Genomic DNA, 18797 nt, shown 5'->3' with positions numbered 1-18797 from the left:
TTACCAATATTCTGTAACCAGTTATCAACTGTGAGAAAACTCAACATCTTTGGAGAGGGAAGCTATTAAATTTGTGATTACTACAAAACAAAGTCATGGGCAAACTGTTCCACAAAATGCTTAACTAGTTGGATTGGCAAAAGTAGTGCAAAAATTTACACCAGAACAAGGAAGCCTATTGCAGTGTGCGTCAGATTTGGAATTCAGAATGAAGACAATGAAAGATCAGAAAAGCAATCTTTTCTCAAAGGAATTCAATGATACATTTAATGGTGAACAGCTATGGGATTTGCAGAAAGAAAAGTAAATAGGAAATTAGCTTTGTGTAATTGGATTGCAATTTGAATCCATGAAATTTCCTAATGGCATTCTCTGAAAGTTGAAGGAATTAGACTCGTATTTGTCCAAAGTAGACCAATCAGATTGGAGGCTTCTCAATTGGGATTTGCAGTCCTCAATGTTAGCTTTAGTCCAGCACATGTTATTGGAACATCCATGTAAAGATATCAGACTTGCAGTTGCTTCATATCTCAGCAAGGTTTCACGAATAACAACTCCTCCAGCACCCTATAATGATAATGTACTAAGGAAGGTTTTGCGGATGATTGTGAAGAATTTTCCTATTGGCATTCTCTCAAAGTTGAAGGAATTAGACTCATATTTGTCCAAAGTAGACCAATCAGATTGGAGGCTTCTCAATTGGGATTTGCGATTCTACAATGTTCACTTTACTCCAGCACAGGTTATTGGAACATCCATGTAAAGATATCAGAGTTGCAGTTGCTTCATGTCTCAGTGAGGTTCCATGAATAACAACTCCTCTAGCACCCTATAATAATGATCTCCTAAGGAAGGTTTTGCGGATGATTGTGAAGAATTTTCCTAGGTTACATGATGTCAAAGGCCCTACCTTTGTTAAGAGGGCTAATATTTAAAAATTATGTCAAAAGTCAGGTCATTTGCCATTTTGATTAATCTTGAATCTAACGATGTGATTCTTCAAACGTTTCAATGCTTCTTAACTGAAATCAGGAAGCATCGTCCAGACAATTTGAGAACTTGTATGCAAACTATTATGTCTTTGATCTTAGAGATGAAGATGGTAATATCTGCAAATGGTTGCAACCAGACTTGTTGGCCATTCGGAGCAGAGAGCATAATATCCCACCAATGGCTTATGAGTTCTCAAAAGGATTTATTGAGCAAAAGATTGAAAGGTTCAAGAAACCAATGACTGGAAATGAACTAATCTCAATGGGCTTATGCATTGCAAGGTCTCCCAAAAAAAAAGTAAGAACCAAGTAAGAAGGGAGAAGATTTGTTTCACATGTCAGGACACTTGGACACCTGGTCACAATTGTGGGGTTGGTAAGGAAGACAAGTCAGCCAAAGAGGTTTGGACCAGCAACAAAGGAGAGAAATTTCACAGGTTTGTTTCAACAAAATAACACAATTTTTTGCAAGGAAATGGATTCAACTGTTGTTATTAAAAGGGGATATACGAATCTCTATATTGGTGACTTGGAGGCTGTTGTTGACAAATATTTAGATGAGGATGGTCTTCCTCAATTAGAGAGGATGTTGGAGTCTGAAGATGTTTCCAACAAATTTTATGAATCTTCACATGATGAGAATTTGCTTGAAAATGATGACATAGTAGCGGCCTTGACTTTGCATGCAGGTCAGTCAAACAAGGATGTGGAGGCCTATGATCACACTGACAACCCCTCTGAAAGGTATGATGCATCATGTGCTCTTTATAGCAGTAGCTCACTTATGCATGAGAGTGTTTTGGAGGACCAATCAAAGAAGAGATTTTGAGATGATGGCGTTGAGACACATACTTTGAAGGATCAGTTGAAGATCACCAATGAAATGGCTGTCGCGGCTTCAGTACATCATGATGGCACTCACAGTATCATTGAAGATCTCTACGGAAGGCTCAAATGGAAAAGAGACAAAGGGGTATGGAAGATGATTATTATGTTGTTGACTTGCAGATAGTCAAAGCAACCTTTGAAGCTATAAAATCAGACTGTTTGTATTTACTTTCAGACAGGAATTATATCTAAAAGGTTTTTCAAGGATATATTGGTATATTGAAGGGAAAGAAGGATAAGATTAATAAGCTCATCATGAAGCTTAACAATGCAAATGAGATGTTGGAGAATACACAAATAGCTTTAAAAGAAGCGAAAAAATGGATTGTTACCACCAGTCATTTAAAGGAGCAGGAGGACAAAGGAAGGACTGAATTTATCAAGGAGGTGACTAATGAACTTGACAACATACACCAGACTTAAGATTCAGACACCTGTCCCAAAAGATCATGTCATAAAAGTCTGGACCAGCTAGAACCTTGGAATGAGTTTGGAGTAAAGTACAATCATTTGTTATTGACAATTCTTTGTTTGAGGTAGACGTTGATCGACCATTTAATAATCCACTCTTAAAGTTGGATGAGGAAGCTTTTTCTAATTCCAATGGTGAGAGTCAAACTGATTACAGGATTTGGGACCCAAGTGCAGTATCTGGTGATGAGTTTTTGTCACAGGATTGGAGCAGTGGATCAATTTCTACAGTTAGTACTACTGCCCACTTTTCGATCAGCTTACACAGGTTTAGATTTTGATTGACAGACAAGATGAATAGATTTTGCTATTCAACATTCGAGTATTTCTTGGTAGAGAATTGATGGTACAGATGGTTTGAGCATAGGAGATGGATTTTCCCTTACTCATGATTCCTATGAATTCAGTGGTATTTCAGATTAATTGTTGTTGTACTAATTCCTTTGCACTGTTGCTGTTGACCTCATCCTTTAAGCAATTTGATTTTTAAATCGACAATTCAGGATGGGCTGATATATTTATTGTTTGCCTATTATGGGTGTTATGCACTTCCAAGGGAGATCACTTGCAGTTGGAGGGTTGTTCAAAGTTGATAGCTCCTTGAGCTACTAATATCTCCTTATATTTGGCAGTTATGACAGCATGATAATTTAGGATCGTATCATTGGCAAGTTCAATGTTTCAATGGGATTTTGACAAGTGGCTTCACAATTCCGACCTGGTGTTATTTATGTCAGAATAGCGCAGAAAATTAGGAAGCAACATTCTTGAGGTTGATATGAGATCCAAGCATTTTCTTCAGCATGCAAATGCAGATTGCTTGAGGGCAAGTAATCACTGGGAAAGGAGGACTGTAATGTCCCCTTTTGGAACATCAGAAGTCAATTAAATGATTAAATGTTATGTTGTCGCATTATATCACATTGAATGACAACTTAGTTTAATTAATTAATAAAGTATTAAAATGACAATTACAGAGCCTAGTAAAAAATAAATAAAGTCATTAAGTTAAAGAGGGTAAACAAAGAGACAAAAAAAAGGACTATGAAGAGACACGTAGAAGGAAAATGAAGAGTCATGGGGATATGCTATAAAAGAACATTGAGAGGCTCATCTCAGATGTTTAGTTTATTCTTGGCTTATTATTCTCTCTTGGTGAGTTTGGGAGCTTTAGGCTTTCAGTTCTAAAACATTAAAATGGAAACCTTCAGGATTTCTTGGTGGATTGGACGGCAACCCAATTCATTTTCTTGGTGGATCCACGATGTCGTTCATAGCTAGGCAAATTTTTGATAGAGGTATGTCATATCTCTTTGAAAATAACATTTTAATGTTTTATCTTCATAATCAATTTAAAATCTTAATTCAGTCTTATACTTATATGATTTGCATATGATCTGTTGGATAAAGAGAAATCATTTGCATATAAATGTTGTATTAATTCTTGTGGAATGTTTGGTTAAAAAAAATCTGAAGAAAATACCCTAGGGAGCTATTACAAAGTAAGGCCTCCACTATGCCAAAAGCTTGGACTGATGGTGAATAGCATCCAATGGCATTAAGATTGGGATTTTGTTCCACCGAAGTGTCAATGCAAGCCAGTCCTCTCATGGACGTGGTTTCCAAACCATAGTTGAGTCCCAACCTTGAGTACACAACTAGGAGAATCTGCACCACGGCAATTTAAGCAAGGACACAGTCTACCATGCTCCACAAGCCTCGACCTTGAGACCTTGACTCTGATACCAAGCAAGCCCACTATGCCAAAAGCCCAGACTATTGGTGAATAGCACCCACTAGTTTTAAGATAGGGATTTTCATTCCAACTGAGAGCCAATTGGGATCAGCCCCTGCGTGGATATTGTTGGTTCCCAAAAACCGTAGATTGGAATCCTACGAGTCTTGCCAACTCGATGCTGGGATATCCAACTTGTAATGGCCAACTTGACAGGACTGATTGATGCGATCCAAATCACCTGCGCTTCTGGCTCTACAAGGCCAAGGCAGGTGCACCTAATCTTGGACAAAACACTTAAATCCAAGATCCTTATAGCAGAACAATTAGAATGTGAATGCGATGAAAGTCTTCCTAACGGCAAGAATTACAGAAAACTTTAAACTTGCGAATCATGAATTGAGAATAATAAATAAATATATGAATGTTTTTTAAATAAAAGTATAGATTAATGCAACAAATAATTTTTCAAAGGCAAGATATGATATAATTGCCAGCATATCGATTGCAAATTATGAAAACATAAAGACCAATGTCAAAGGGCGATAGAGTTAGTATTATAAGTTTAAAATGTACAACTTTATAAAATTCTATGCACATTAATTATAAACAATTTAGTAATCAAGATGTGACAAATCAAATAGTCTAGAATGTACTTCAACTCCTTTGGTTCGGAGACAAACCATACTTTAAAATGCTATAATTGATCCTGTCCACTTATCTATCATATAAAATATTTATAAAATTAAAATAATAATTATAAAGGATGATACTATATCATATTTTAACTCTAAAGCTTCATGCAAATAAAATAAAATAAATATTTCTTACTGATCATGCCGGAAATAAAATTGCACTGGAGACACTCCTTACAGATGATCCATCCACTATAATTTGATTCTAGAATCGCATAAGAATTTATTCAATAATCCACAATCCACTGGCTTAGTTCAAAAAATCATTTCTTTACCAATGAAAAAACAATATATCAAGTGTGCCATAAAATTTTGGAACTGTATATCTCTGACTTTGGTTTTAAATCTCATATTTACAGAAGAAAAGGTGTCGGTTGTCTCTTCAGAACATCACGACCCTTGATAACAAGAAACTAATCGCTCTTAACTCATTGATCAATGTTTTAGTTGGTGGCATATTACTTGCTACTACCAAATCAAGCAGTGTTGGTGGAAGATTATAGACCCAAATATATTTGATCCTTTATATTGACAGTATGCCTTTGGATCCTTTACAAAGCCACGCGATCATCCTCACGCACACAACATCTATACATTCATCGGGCCTCTTCATATTCTGTAAACTATTGAATCATCTCCATCCACGATTTCCTCGGATAGCCACGATAATACCCACCAACCTCTGATTCGCGTGCATATCCATATCTCCTAACATGAGGAAAGAAATAACAAATTGATGATTTGCGTGTCTCTCAACGGGAACCAAACAATCTTTTGAACCTAAACAATCCTTGTGCAGAACATTTCCAAACCACTCAAAGATTTTACACGAGCATCCACCTCCTACACAAAGACAAAATGTTATTAAATATTACTAGAAGATTTGATATCTTAACATTGATCTCACTACTTCCATGGCAAGTTTTTTTAATGTTACAGCTGCTCATGTTTGAAGAGACTTCACTTTGTGCAGATGGAGTCATCGCAAATTAAAGATATCTTTCGTAGTGTCACATATTTCTTTCAGAACATCTCTTAATTGAAAGGTCTGGCGGGCTCATGATGACTGGTTGTATTTCACGGGAAAGAAAGCGTGATACACATTTTTATTTATTTATTTTGTAAACTCAAAATGATACCCGCATATATAAATGTATGCTACAGCTGCATTGTGATTGCTATGTAACTCCCACACACCATACAGTTCAAGGCTTGAGCATTTTATGTAAGAAAGGAGTATCGGGAGTGCCTCTATTTAATCATCTGTTTATCGGATTACCACATCATCACTGGCCGATGCTTCATGTTCTCACAACAGCCCTGTCTTCAAGGATCTTTGCAACAACATGTTATGAATTGTCTCTAAACAGTTGATCTCTGACTTCGACCATGTTGACCAGTCCAAGGTTTGTGTCACCAATCGTCTTCAATATATATACTGTTGCCTCTCAAAAATACAGAGCTTTGTCATCCATGGCCTCCTTCAATCTCACTGCATGACTATGTCTTGAATAGCAAGGAGATATCCAGCCCATCGTATAGCAATATGATATTTCTTCCCAAAAATATGCACATGACAAGGCATGAACTAATGTTACTGGACCTTTGGATAACAGGTTGCTTTGAAATTCAACTTGAGTGACTAACTTTTTATGTCTTCCTTTTAAGATTCGTTTATAATTTTATATGTAACTGATACTTTACCCTGTTCTTCAGTTATTTCTTGCCTCAGCGTGAATCTTCATTTGCTGTGTGATTTCTTCAGCCTCTACACATATGCATATTGTCTTCATCTGATATTTGTATCAACTATTCGCTGTTCAATATACCTGTTGTCCCTTTTTCATATTACAAATGCTTCCGAATTTGTAATATCTGGTGCACCTCAGCATAATGGAATCATGGTACAGATATATATCAAATGAAATATTCATATTCTTACTGTGAACAAGAATAGATGAAGTAGATGTGGTATATAATGTCTTCAACTGTAGCTATTTTGAATCTGATATATGAGACTCCGATTGGTGTGCTGGTTGATCTCTACAACTGTAATTTAATGCTATTCCATGATGTTCCATACTTAACTTCTCAAAACAATATCACTGCCTTTTGGCTATTCATGATAATGCCGATCAATAGCATCCAGCTCTGTTTTGTTCTAAATTAATACAACAGTGGATATCGATGACCTCCTTATACATGACATGTGCTTTAATAGAACTTGATAATATGCTAACATGTTGTCTCTCCATTCACTAATCCACTTTTACTCTGACATTAATGCTGATAGTAACAGTAACTATTCCTCTCTAGCATTTCATAACATGACCATAGATGATGATGCTACCTTCATGCTATTTACTTAATCACAATATCACTCATGAATGTTTTCTCCGATTTGAAATATGACTATGCAATTCATGCACGTGCTTTCAATTCATGCACGTGCTTTCATCTCCTCCATCTTCTTCATGGAGGTCCTAATGAAGGTTTTAAAAAAAAAATTTATTTTCAGCTCCATCAGATACATAGCTGCTTGATCAAGTGTAGGTCCCAAACCTAGGCATATGCCCAACAGGAATCCGTACCACCCGCGCATTCAGGCTAGAGATGACATGGTACTCGTAGAGACATGTTTCATAGATTTTGAAGCTTGCTATACATGACTCTCGTTGTTATATGAGGATGCAATCATCCCCTGTATTTTCATCGTGTCCTCTTTTGCAAAGTACAGTTTCATCAACATGGCCTCCTATAGAAATCAGCAGTGTAATCCTGCATGCTTTAGTTGCTTCCTTCCCCAACATGTTGTAACTTAGTATCTGGTCAGTTTTGCACCCAATAAGATAGAAATTCGTTAAACTTGCTCTTTCAAAATAAGTTAGACAAATTTACAACTAAATTAAAGGATTAACCTCCATGTTAAAATTCGCAAAATAAATCTTTTGTAGCTCACTCACCAAACACAAACTAAATTTAAGCTCCATGAGTTTTAGTGTGACATGTAGTGTTTACAATTGTCTTGTAATAGATTCAATGTCTACCCATTCAATTTCTTTACCTTAAAAAGTCCCTTGTTTACCTTGAACAACTCCTTTCCTCCCCATCTATATACCAATTTCGAATCTTTTTTTTTTGTTTTCCCATCTATCTTTTACCTTAAAAAGGTCCTTGTTTACCTTGAATTGCTTCTCTTATCACCATCTATGCACCAATCTTCATTCTTTATTTTCATCTCAAAATAGCATATACCAAGTTGCCTAGATGCTTAATGCCTAGCATACAATACTTCTATCTAATAAGCCTTTTGGGAGTTTTTGTCATTAACTTTAAGTAAGTATCTGTAGGAGTTGATGAAATCCAACTCCGCAGTTGCCAAGATCACCTGCAGTGCAAAATAGCTTGCCGAAGAGAAACCTAAGGAACAAGAGCTTGAAGGAAACAAAGCAAGAGAAAATATTTCACAATAGGAAAATGAAATTGCTATGTGAATTGATGATTTTACAATGAGAGAGAGACCGCTTATAAAGGCCTCAAGGAAGCTTGTAGAACAAGCTGGAAAGAGGTAGAAGATAAGATTGACAACTAAGCACTCTTCTACAAAAAAGTGGAACATGCTAGAAGGGAACAAACTCCCGTGTTGTCAACAACTAACCACTACAACTATTAAATACTAAATATTAAATAAATGCATTAACCTAAGTAAGCTTAAGTAAATAGAATAAATAATTAATAATTAATTAATTATTTACTCTAACACCCCCCCTTAAGTGCAACTTAAGGAAATGCCTTAAGCTCCCAAAACTAAGATGAAATGTGGAATGGGTCCCGGCAACGAGGCTATGTTAGGTACCCATGTACAATGCAAAGAGAAAAAAACATGAAGTGAAGGAAGGAAGGCTTCAACCAATCCCCCCAAGGACAACTTCCATCGAAAAAGAGTCAAGAGACCCGCTCAAAACCATAATTACAACCAGCCCCCCCCCCCCATGAGAGATACTAAAGCCTCCCCAAAATAAAGGAGCCCCTAAAGGAGGGATCGAACCAATGCAGCTCCAATGTGGAAGAAACAAGGGTACATAACAAGGGAATCCCTGAATGAGAGGCAAAACTGGAAAGCTTAGTTGATGCCCAGAGGAGAATGTATGAGGAACCGGAAAGGGAATCCCCAAGGCAGGTGTGATGACACTGTCATGAATGTCCACTGTAGAATCCGCAACAGGTGCACCTGGAGGCTCGATGAATGGAGTCGGAGGATCAGGCAAAGTAGAAGAAGAAGAATCCTGCTGAAGAGAAAAGTCCTCAACTGGATGTGGCGTGGCAGTCAAAATAGGGATCTCAGGAACAATACAAAGGTTCAAGTATCCTGACTGCACCACATGATGCTCCTGCGAAAGAGAAGTAGTGTGCTCCAACAATGGAGATGGTGGACCAAAGTGTGAGAAGGTGTAGAGACGAGTGGAAGGATCAACTACCCCTGTAGCAATAAGACCTCCTGTTACACGATCCCGAATGAAGACTGAATCAGCAGTGAACTCAACTATCTTCCCTGATCCACTGCGTGTACTCTGAGAAATCGAAAGAAGGTTGGCAGACAAAGATGGAACATACAATACATCATTGAATATACCATCTTGGATGTGAACTGAACCTTTCCCGCAGACTAGTAGTGCAGTGTTATTCCCTATGAGAATATGAGGAATAGGAGAAGCCTCAAGAGTAGAGAAGACACCTTGAGAAGATGTCATATGGTGAGAAGCACCTGAATCAGGTATCCAAGGAACCTGTGAAGGAGATGTAATGGTAGCCTGTAATGCATGACCCTTTCAAAGATCCGATGTAGATGGCAAAGATGTGGAAGAAGACTGAGAGGCAGATCCCTATGAGGTAGAAGAGGATGGAGAAGAAATGGTGTTCTTCTGAAGAAGAACTTGCAAATCTGCAATTTGTTTCTCGTAGCCATCAAATCTCTTCTAAAAACAATGTGCCTCATCATGAGATCGTTTCCCACAGTAGGAACAGGTAGGAGTCTCAGTCTTCTTTTTCTCCTTCTTAAAAGATGATGAATCAGTAGAAGAGGGATTTGATATCTGCTTCGACTTCTGCTCCTGTGTAAGCAATGCCTATGACTGTGAACCTGAAAGTGAATCCATCTGAGTAATCTTGGACTGTTCACGAGTTAACCGATCACAAAATGTCTCAAAAGAAGGCATCCTATGTCTATCACCCAAGGCATCCATAGTGGAGTAGAAAGTGGAAGAAAAGATCTGATACTTTCCTCTCAACTTTGAGAGTATCAAAAAGATACACTCATCATCTGTCTTGGTTTTCCCACATCCCTGCAAAAGTGTACGTAAAGATTTGAACTTCATCAAGAAGTCCTCAATGGTAGGAAAGTTGTCAGGTGTCAAAGAAGTCAACTCTGCATCTAGCTGAAGTGCCCGGAACTCATTCACTTGGCCAAACAAAGTCTGAAATTTGAGCCAATAAGCTCTTGGAGTAGTCAAACCATCCAAGTGAAATAGTAGATTGTCTGAAATGTTCAGTGCAATCAATCCCATGGCCTCATCCATTTTGTTCCTATGCTGAAGAACCTCAAAAGCCCGTGTAATAACAGGTTGGTTTTCATCCAAACATGACCATAAGCCCCTTGACATGAGAAGCCGTGTCATTTGTGCCTTCCAGGTGTGATAGTTGTGTGGTGTGAGATGGGTCACAGATGGATCCGCCAATGAGAGAAAGAAAAAGACAGAAGTAGAAGGGTCTTATTCTGAAGTAAATTATAGAAAAGAAAATGCTCCCCCCCCCCCCCCCCCCAATGTATAAATTGGGCACTCTTTACTTAGTGCGATTACAATAGCCAATTCAGGGCCTATTTCTTAAAGTAATATTTCTGTCCACAGAACCTATAATCTAATTGCAGATCTAGAAAGTAGACAAAAAAATATACACTTTCAAAAAAAATAGAACCTGATTATGTGTCCAGATGAGCCCGTACAAAGCATTTAAAGTGGCAAAAATTAGAATTTGCGAGTTGCAAAAAAATTCAGAAACAGAGATGTCAAACCACCCGCACCAATGTGTAGATCACAAAATTCTACCCCAAAACAAAAAAAAATTGCTCAAAAAATTGAGTCTGTATGAGGGAGATATTGTTGTTTGAAAATCACCTCTGTAGTTATTTTTTCTAAATCGCCGCCATCGCACCTCCAAAAAATAAAGAAAAAGCCCAAAATATCTGATTTGTTGTGCTAAACCCTTTTTCTCCTTTTTCTCCAAATAATGAAAAAAATGCTCTTCCTCCTGATTGAAGAAAAAATCACAAACAAACTAGGGTTTGTGTCTCTGAATCACGGCTTCAAAAAAATCCTTCGAACAAGAAGCCACAGGGAGGCTTTGATATCATGTAGGAGTTGATGAAATCCAACTCCGCAATTGCCAAGATCACCTGCAATGCAAAATAGCTTGCCGAAGAGAAACCTAAGGAGCAAGAGCTTGAAGGAAACAAAGCAAGAGAAAATATTTCACAATAGGAAAATGAAATTGCTATGTGAATGGATGATTTTAAAATGAGAGAGAGACCGCTTATAAAGGCCTCAAGGAAGCTTGTAGAACAAGCTGGAAGGAGGTAGAAGATAAGATTGACAACTAAGCACTCTTCCACAAAAAAGTGGAACATGCTACAAGGGAACAAACTCCCGTGTTGTCAACAACTAACCACTACAACTATTAAATACTAAATATTAAATAAATGCATTAACCTAAGTAAGCTTAAGTAAATAGAATAAATAATTAATAATTAATTAATTATTTACTCTAACAGTATACATCCATGAATTTCTTCTTATAAGGCTTTCTTCAACTTCTTTCATCAGCTAAAGGACCAATTCCTCTTCCCTAAGATCTTTCGCATATATACAAACCCACACAGCAATTATCCACACCACCCGGAAGGAATTACACTTTTTGATAAATTTGTAATGTATCGAGATACCACACTTGTTGAAAACATAATTGATCCCATCTTAAATCATATTTTAAATTGACAGAGAACTGAACATATCAAGATATGAAATTAGTGTTTGTTAGGTGCGATAGTTGCAATTATATGAAACAAAATGAAGGCGACAAGAAAGAACCACAAACAAAATTTTAAAAAACATTAAGTTTAAAATTGTACCATGGAATAAATTGATGCAATGGAATAGGTCCAACAAGCAGCCTTAACACAAACACTCATACCCAGGCAAAACTCAAATATCAACAAAGTCTTATACAAATACACACATATGTATGTGTTTGCATGTGTGTTTGTATTCGATAAAAAAAATTGCATCCCCACTTTCTGCCACAAGGAAACACGATCAAAGTAAACTTCAGTCATAGATTACAATATGATTCAAGTACTTCACAAGTGTAGCCAAAAACATAGGCACACCTTGGGCAGATCTTTATTTTGCTCTGTTCTAAGCAACTTGGATACTAATTGATCCTTCAATCTCTCATTGCCCTCCTTTTATAATGAATCTTTGGTATAGAAGGTTCTTGGTTCGCTGGAATCCAAGACAGATCTAAATACAACCCTCCAAGCAACCAGCAAGGCCTTCCCAGTTATTATCCTTTGGTGCAAGGCTCTAAATCGTTGTGCATAACATATAGACCTCCTTTTCACTAATCTGGCATGACACCTAGGTCTAATGATCTTAAAATTTGAAATGGCCACATGAGCCTGCTTACAATTCTATGCAGATTCACTCAGTGAAACCACATGACAATATAAGCAAATGCAATAGCATATTGATGATTATAGACGCTGCATTAAATGCCGAATCGAGGAGCGTCTCAAGAAAATCCAACTACAGCATGCAAAAATGACTGGAAAGGAAACAACTGAACTTAAAAGCCAAACATAATGAAAATAAATACTCTTGGTTGATGCAAAAATTGTTCATGGGTCAAGAATGCTTGTGCATCATAAACCCCATGCAAGATACAATCGCTTAGCTTTCTCTCCTTACCTTGGCCATAAGTTAAAAATATCTACTAATGGCACTTGCACAGTAATCTTCATGCTATCAACACTCAATCCTCTCTGCACCAAACTAGTTATTGCTTCTAAAACAAATTGTGCTTACTCTCTTCCACACACATTTTAATTGGGCTTCAGTGACCTTTTTAGCGGCTAGTATTCACCAATTACCTAATTTTTTAAATTTGAGAGACCAAATTTTGCTAATAACTCAAGAATTAGGGCAACCTAAATAGCCACATTTTTACGCAATTTTGTTTTAGAAATATTTAAATTGCCAAATTATTGATTTTATTAAAATTTTGAGCTCAAAAGATTCATTACAATATTTGATATATGATTAGATTCAATTTGCCTAAATTTTATAAGTTATTATTAAAAAATTAAATTAGTTCAAGAAAAATATATCATAATTATTAGTTCCAATAGGGTTGTATAACCAAAATTTAGTTGCTAGTATTGATTTAAAATATAGTCTAGTGATCCTCATTAAATTCCATGAGTAAAAATGTTACCATTTGATTTGTAATGCTTATGGGAGCTAAAATTTCCTTTGGATTGTTCACAATAGAAATCAATAGCCTCAAAAGAATTTTGGGTCTTATTAGAATTTTTTAAAAATTGATATATTTAACTCACACAATACAATGAGGGCTATTATATTATATTTTAAATCAATGGTAGCAAATAAATAGTACGTCATCGAGTTCACACCTTGGACCATAGAAACAGATCCAAGTGTGAACAAGGTTCGGGTTCACCAAATGGCCTGTGTAGAGTCCTCACAAGGTCTGCATTTGGACCTCTGAAACATAACACCCAAGTTCACTGACTTGCATATGACCATTTAGGATCTTGCTAGAGCCACTTTGCTTGATGTGGATATGATGTGGACATGGCACTTGGTGGATCTAGTGCTAGCAAAAGTGGTTTGGGTGATACACGAGATCTACTAGCAGCTATGAAAAATGAAAATATTATAGACGATGATTTTTTTGATAAACCGTTTGATATTGATCAAAACTTTGATTATTGATGAACATTAAACTTTGAATCATGTTTCAACTTTCAAACTTTCAAGAACTGTAATTTTAATTTAGTAATTCAATGCAATGATTTTCATTACAATGATAGAATCGTGTTTCAATGTTTATCTTTGGCATTTGGCATTGATCATTGATCAATGATCAAACATCATACTATGAAATGATTTAGTTATACTATGAAATGAGTTAGTTTTTAAGTTTTGTATATTTCTCTTAGTTTTTCGTATATATAATGGCCCATAGTAACATGGGGACGCGTCCCCCCCCCCCCCCCCTTTTTGCCCCACGTCCTGAAGACTTCAATGCACCAGGGACTTAGGGACTCCCTCCCCCCATCCCCAGCGACGCCACCAAATTCCACCGCCTCCACCAAGGATGGAGGACATCCCAATGTTGACTATTTGCAGATTCGGCTATTTGTGTTTAATGTTTGATGTTCTGATTCAATGCAATGTTCAAGTATTTACTCTTACATCTTTATATCTTATATTGCAATACATATTTTCATAACTAGCATTTTAAGTACCATATCCATATATATAACCCCCCCTCCTGTCCCCCGCCACCGTCCCCAAATTAAGGCCCCTTTGTCCCCCCGTTTTGGAAACTTGTCCCCCTCGTTCCGCCGTCCCCCAAGGCGGTGTAATAATAATAATGCACATACACACACCCATACACAAACCCCTACTAACCATAATGAAAACAATTTCTCAAACCCACTAACCAATGTCTTGTACCTAAACCCACTCCCAAACCCAAATAGGTAACTTAGACATTATAGAGTTTTTCCCTAGGCCCATCAAAAGATTTCCACAATTAGCCCGATATTTTTGTATAACAATCTATAATATATATTTTTTAAATAAAAGTATTTTCCATGGTGATTAATGAAGAACTCGATACCATTATTTTCTACAAAAAATTATGATTGAAAAATAATCAACGGTAGGAATAAATTTATTTTCAAAAAACTGACAGATTTGTCACTAGAAATTGATTTTTTTCAAACAAAAAAAAGAAGTATTCGCCAAGATTATACCTTTTCTTGGAGGGGAGTTTCTTGAAGTTAATTCTGTTAAGCTTATGTTTTCAATAGAAATACTATGAGTGCTGCCCTTTCAAGTACCAAAAGGCTCTCGAACATTATCCAACATGAAATTTATTTATTTTTCCCCGCTACTCTTCCTAAATGCTTGAAGGTCCCAATGACAAAACCACCACCATAGATGAATAAATGGCATGCTAATGTATCTCACAGTTTTTCTTGAGAAAACTGATATTTTTCTCTCCTTTTTCCCTAGATAAATTTTGATTCACTGATAAAATTAACTTGCTTTTTTTGGATCTTTATGGATCAGACCCAACCAAGAAACAAATTCATAAAGCCTAGTGAAAGCAGTAATAAAGATCAGAGATCAGCCACCACTGTCAAGATTTTACATAATTAATTGATACTCTTTTCAAATTTGATAGCCTTACATCTACAAGAGCTTAGCTTTGTGTCCCTCATAGTTCTATAGCAAGTTGTCAAACAAACATAGCCAGAAACACAGATAAGTTGTTCTATAGCAATTAAAAAACAAATAGTAAACCCCTGATTGCATGCTAAACTAAGAACAATATTACAATTATTAGATGAATACCCATGTTGAAGCTCTTATTGATATTTAAAAAATAGATTTAGATGAATGAAAACGCTTACGGTTGAATACTAGAGTACATAAAAAGGAAAAAAATCTAGATGATAATGCAAAAGGATTTGTTTTCCTAATGCTTATCATTTGTTGCATCACTTTAAAGTTGTGCTCTACTATAGGAAATCATGGGGACCCTTGATAGGATGATCCACATTAAATTTTAACATAAGCTTTCCAGCATGTGCACAAACTCCAACTAAAAACAGTGTATGCCTGCAACAAGGATTTATGAGGCCACACACTGAGATCGCATCTCTCAGGTTCTTGGGACAGACCAGTTTTCCTAAAATGTCTTTTTCAATTCTACACAGAAACCCCTGCATGTATTTTTTATCACAAAGCTACATATACAGTTTTACATAGCATATTCCGGGACCCATTTTGGTGTTCGATGTAACAAAAATGCAAACTTCTGCGGATACTTTTGGCTGTCATACCCACAGAACACCTAAGCTTTCTGGTGCATCTTAGAGTTTCAGATTCAAGCAACTGAATAGAAACAACCCTGGCAAGGTCACATACTGATTCTGTGGCATTGTTTTGCAAAATTCTCCCAAACGGCCCCATGGACCAATGAAGGTAGTGCAAAACAGGTTTCTGTAGCCAAGTGGCATGTGATTGATTCAATGATTAATGTTTGCACAACATGCATGTTTGTAGTTACAATTTGCACAAGTTAGATTTTCATACCAAATGAGCCTTTTCTCTATTGCAATAAGATTTTCTGACATTCAATAGTGACTACGTAGAACTCATTTAAGTAATCTAATTGAGAATAGGGAGAAGAGAAACATCCAACATGAAATGGGCCATCAAGAGCATCCGTGAATGATCATCTCTGATCAGTCAGTAAGAACCTCTGGCAATGACATCAATACTTTCTTCAATTGTTTCTTTGTTCCTATCTAAGTGCTGATTTATGCAATAAATTATAACGGTCATTGACCAGAAGTGCAATCTGTTGATGGTTCAGCGTAAAATAATGGAAACACCAAACTTAGGCAGCAAAGTTGCTAGAGCTATAGTTATAATAGGCTACATAAAGCAAACCAAAAGTTTGAATTCCTTGCATATACTAGACAAAAGTTTTCTCACCCTGAGACGGTGCATTGGATATCTCTGATTGTTGGCGCTGAATTGTTTGTGTCGTTTGTGAGCCTGATTGTGAGCTTGATTGTGATTGCTGCTCTGCAGAACATCTAACATTCTGAAATGGAAAAGGCAGTTATAACTAACCAACATGTCCGGAACTTACAAAAAAAATTCAAATGGCATTAAGAATTTGGAATCAAAATTTGAGAGTCAAAGCCAAAAAGAAACAAGTGAATATACCAGCACAAGAGATAAATTAAAAAGCTACTAACCACAACCGAACAGGTCACTGGAGTGGATGATGCTGAACAGCATGCCTGACCAGCAGATCTATAATTCTTTAGCATAGCTTTCCATCTTCTTGATGAGTTTTGATTGAACGCTAGATTATTTTTTGATATTGAACTGCTAAGACTTGTGCAAACTCCTTGCTTAAAAACCGTTTTTTCTGCACAGAACAAGCAGCATAAGCATGTATCCAAATTTAAAAGAGAGCATATACTTAGTATATGACTGAAGATTGTTTTTTTGAAATTTTACTGCCAAAATTAAAGAAATATGTTGATTAACAAAAGTTTCTCTGCACAAAACAAGTATCATGAGCATGACCCCAATTTTAAAACGAAAGCGTGTATCAACAAGTTAATTTTGCATCAGGCCTTCCGTATACAAGCATCCCACAAGAGGATTGTTTTAATGAGATGTAAAAAATTATACCCTTCTAAACTTGAAACTGTTACCATTTAAGACTACACAGGCCCAATCTATGTTGCTAGATTAAAGATGACACCTAGTAAAATTTAATGATAGAGTTTTGGGCATATTCCAAATAACATTAGAATCAGCCTTAGTTCAAAACAAGAACAGAAAACGTGAAAGAATGGAGACGACATGATGGCCTGCCGAGAAAAAATTTGCAAAGCATTCTAAAAAAAATTAAAGGCGGCGCCCTCAACTTCATCCATCTTATTTTGAGCATGCCAATCATTGTGCTTATATCAATTCAGCCGTTTCTGTTATAATAATTTGATAAACGGAGAGAATGTAAAACGAATATGTTTTCCAGGCATATGTTGATATAGTTTACTGCTAAGCTTGGTCATCAAGTCAACTTACAAATACAAAATTTGAACACTGCGGAATTTCACAAAGGCAGTCTCATCCAATGAATTATTATATAATTAGAAAGCCACCTAAAAACATTATTTTTATCGCCATTCAAATCGAATACATACTATTCAAACCCTAATCTTTGCAAATCTTGATTGCAAGCAAATTTCAAAACCGAGAGATTGCCAGAAACAACCAGCTTCAACTTTTTCATTAAATAACAAACTATGTTATCCATTGTGTTAAGAATTTCCCCTCCTCCTTCCTATTGGAAATTCTTCATGGCTAATTGTTCGGACACATATAAACCTTAGAGGGGAAAAACAAGGTACGCAATTCATACTCTGCAATCCAGTTGCGAGAGGAGTCCCCGACATGAGAGCAGCCATTTTCGGCAACAAGAACCTGCATCAATGTTAACACCCAGTCTCAACTTTCTTTCCAAAATAAACTCCCTCCACCGATGTTTTCTCCCTTGCGGACCAATGCTTACAAAACTGAGAAAACCGGAAATAGAAAGGGAGCAGGGAGAATAGCGCTACCTGTCTCGTATAAACCCAGAATAGTTGCAGAATTACACGGCTGCGAACAAACCATAAGTCGGTTCAAGATAGGCGAGACAAAAATGGTGCCAAATAGGATTCTTATTAGATTGGTAAGTTTTTTTGTTGACAAACTGTGGGCTTCTAGAGACCATGTATTTTTTAACCCCTGGACTGTTATATCTTGATTTTTTTGTAACATACCTTGAAGAAGAAAATTATGTGTAATATCTAAAAAGTTTTTTAAAAAACTGTGTGAAATATTTCAAGAGTTGAAGAAGAAAATTGTGTGTAATATATTTCAAAAGTTGAAGAAGAAAATTGTGTGTAATATTTATCAAAAGTTAGGTATCAATTGTAGATAAAACTAGCACTTATAGTAAAAAGAAGTATAGTAGTTATGTTAATATAAAGTTAAAAGTTAAATATTAAAGAGGTATAAATGGGATGGAATAGAATTTAACAAATTTGTTGGTTAAGGTTTGGATTCAAAAATT

The 18797-nt window shown here is 36.4% G+C and overlaps 1 protein-coding gene across 1 annotated transcript in view; it reads right to left on the bottom strand.

The window, feature by feature from the left end:
* The window catches only part of LOC149567522 (uncharacterized), a 36577-nt gene extending 18203 nt beyond the window's left edge, over positions 1-18374 (bottom strand). Inside the window, exons 1-4 of the mRNA XM_089820743.1 lie at positions 18301-18374; positions 18102-18163; positions 16921-17096; positions 16652-16763 (exon numbers count right to left, since the gene is read on the bottom strand). Coding sequence (XP_089676869.1) covers positions 16652-16763; positions 16921-17096; positions 18102-18147 — 334 coding nt within the window. The 5' untranslated portion in view covers positions 18148-18163; positions 18301-18374. The remainder of the gene's footprint in view (positions 1-16651; positions 16764-16920; positions 17097-18101; positions 18164-18300) is intronic.
* Between the last annotated feature and the right edge of the window lie 423 nt (positions 18375-18797).

Source organism: Cupressus sempervirens, chromosome 3 (assembly GCF_028749045.1).
Source record: "Cupressus sempervirens isolate cs-2001-9-10 chromosome 3, ASM2874904v1, whole genome shotgun sequence".
NCBI lineage: Eukaryota > Viridiplantae > Streptophyta > Pinopsida > Cupressales > Cupressaceae > Cupressus > Cupressus sempervirens.
Note: the sequence above shows the minus strand (reverse complement) of the source record. Positions and strands in the feature narration are given on the sequence as shown.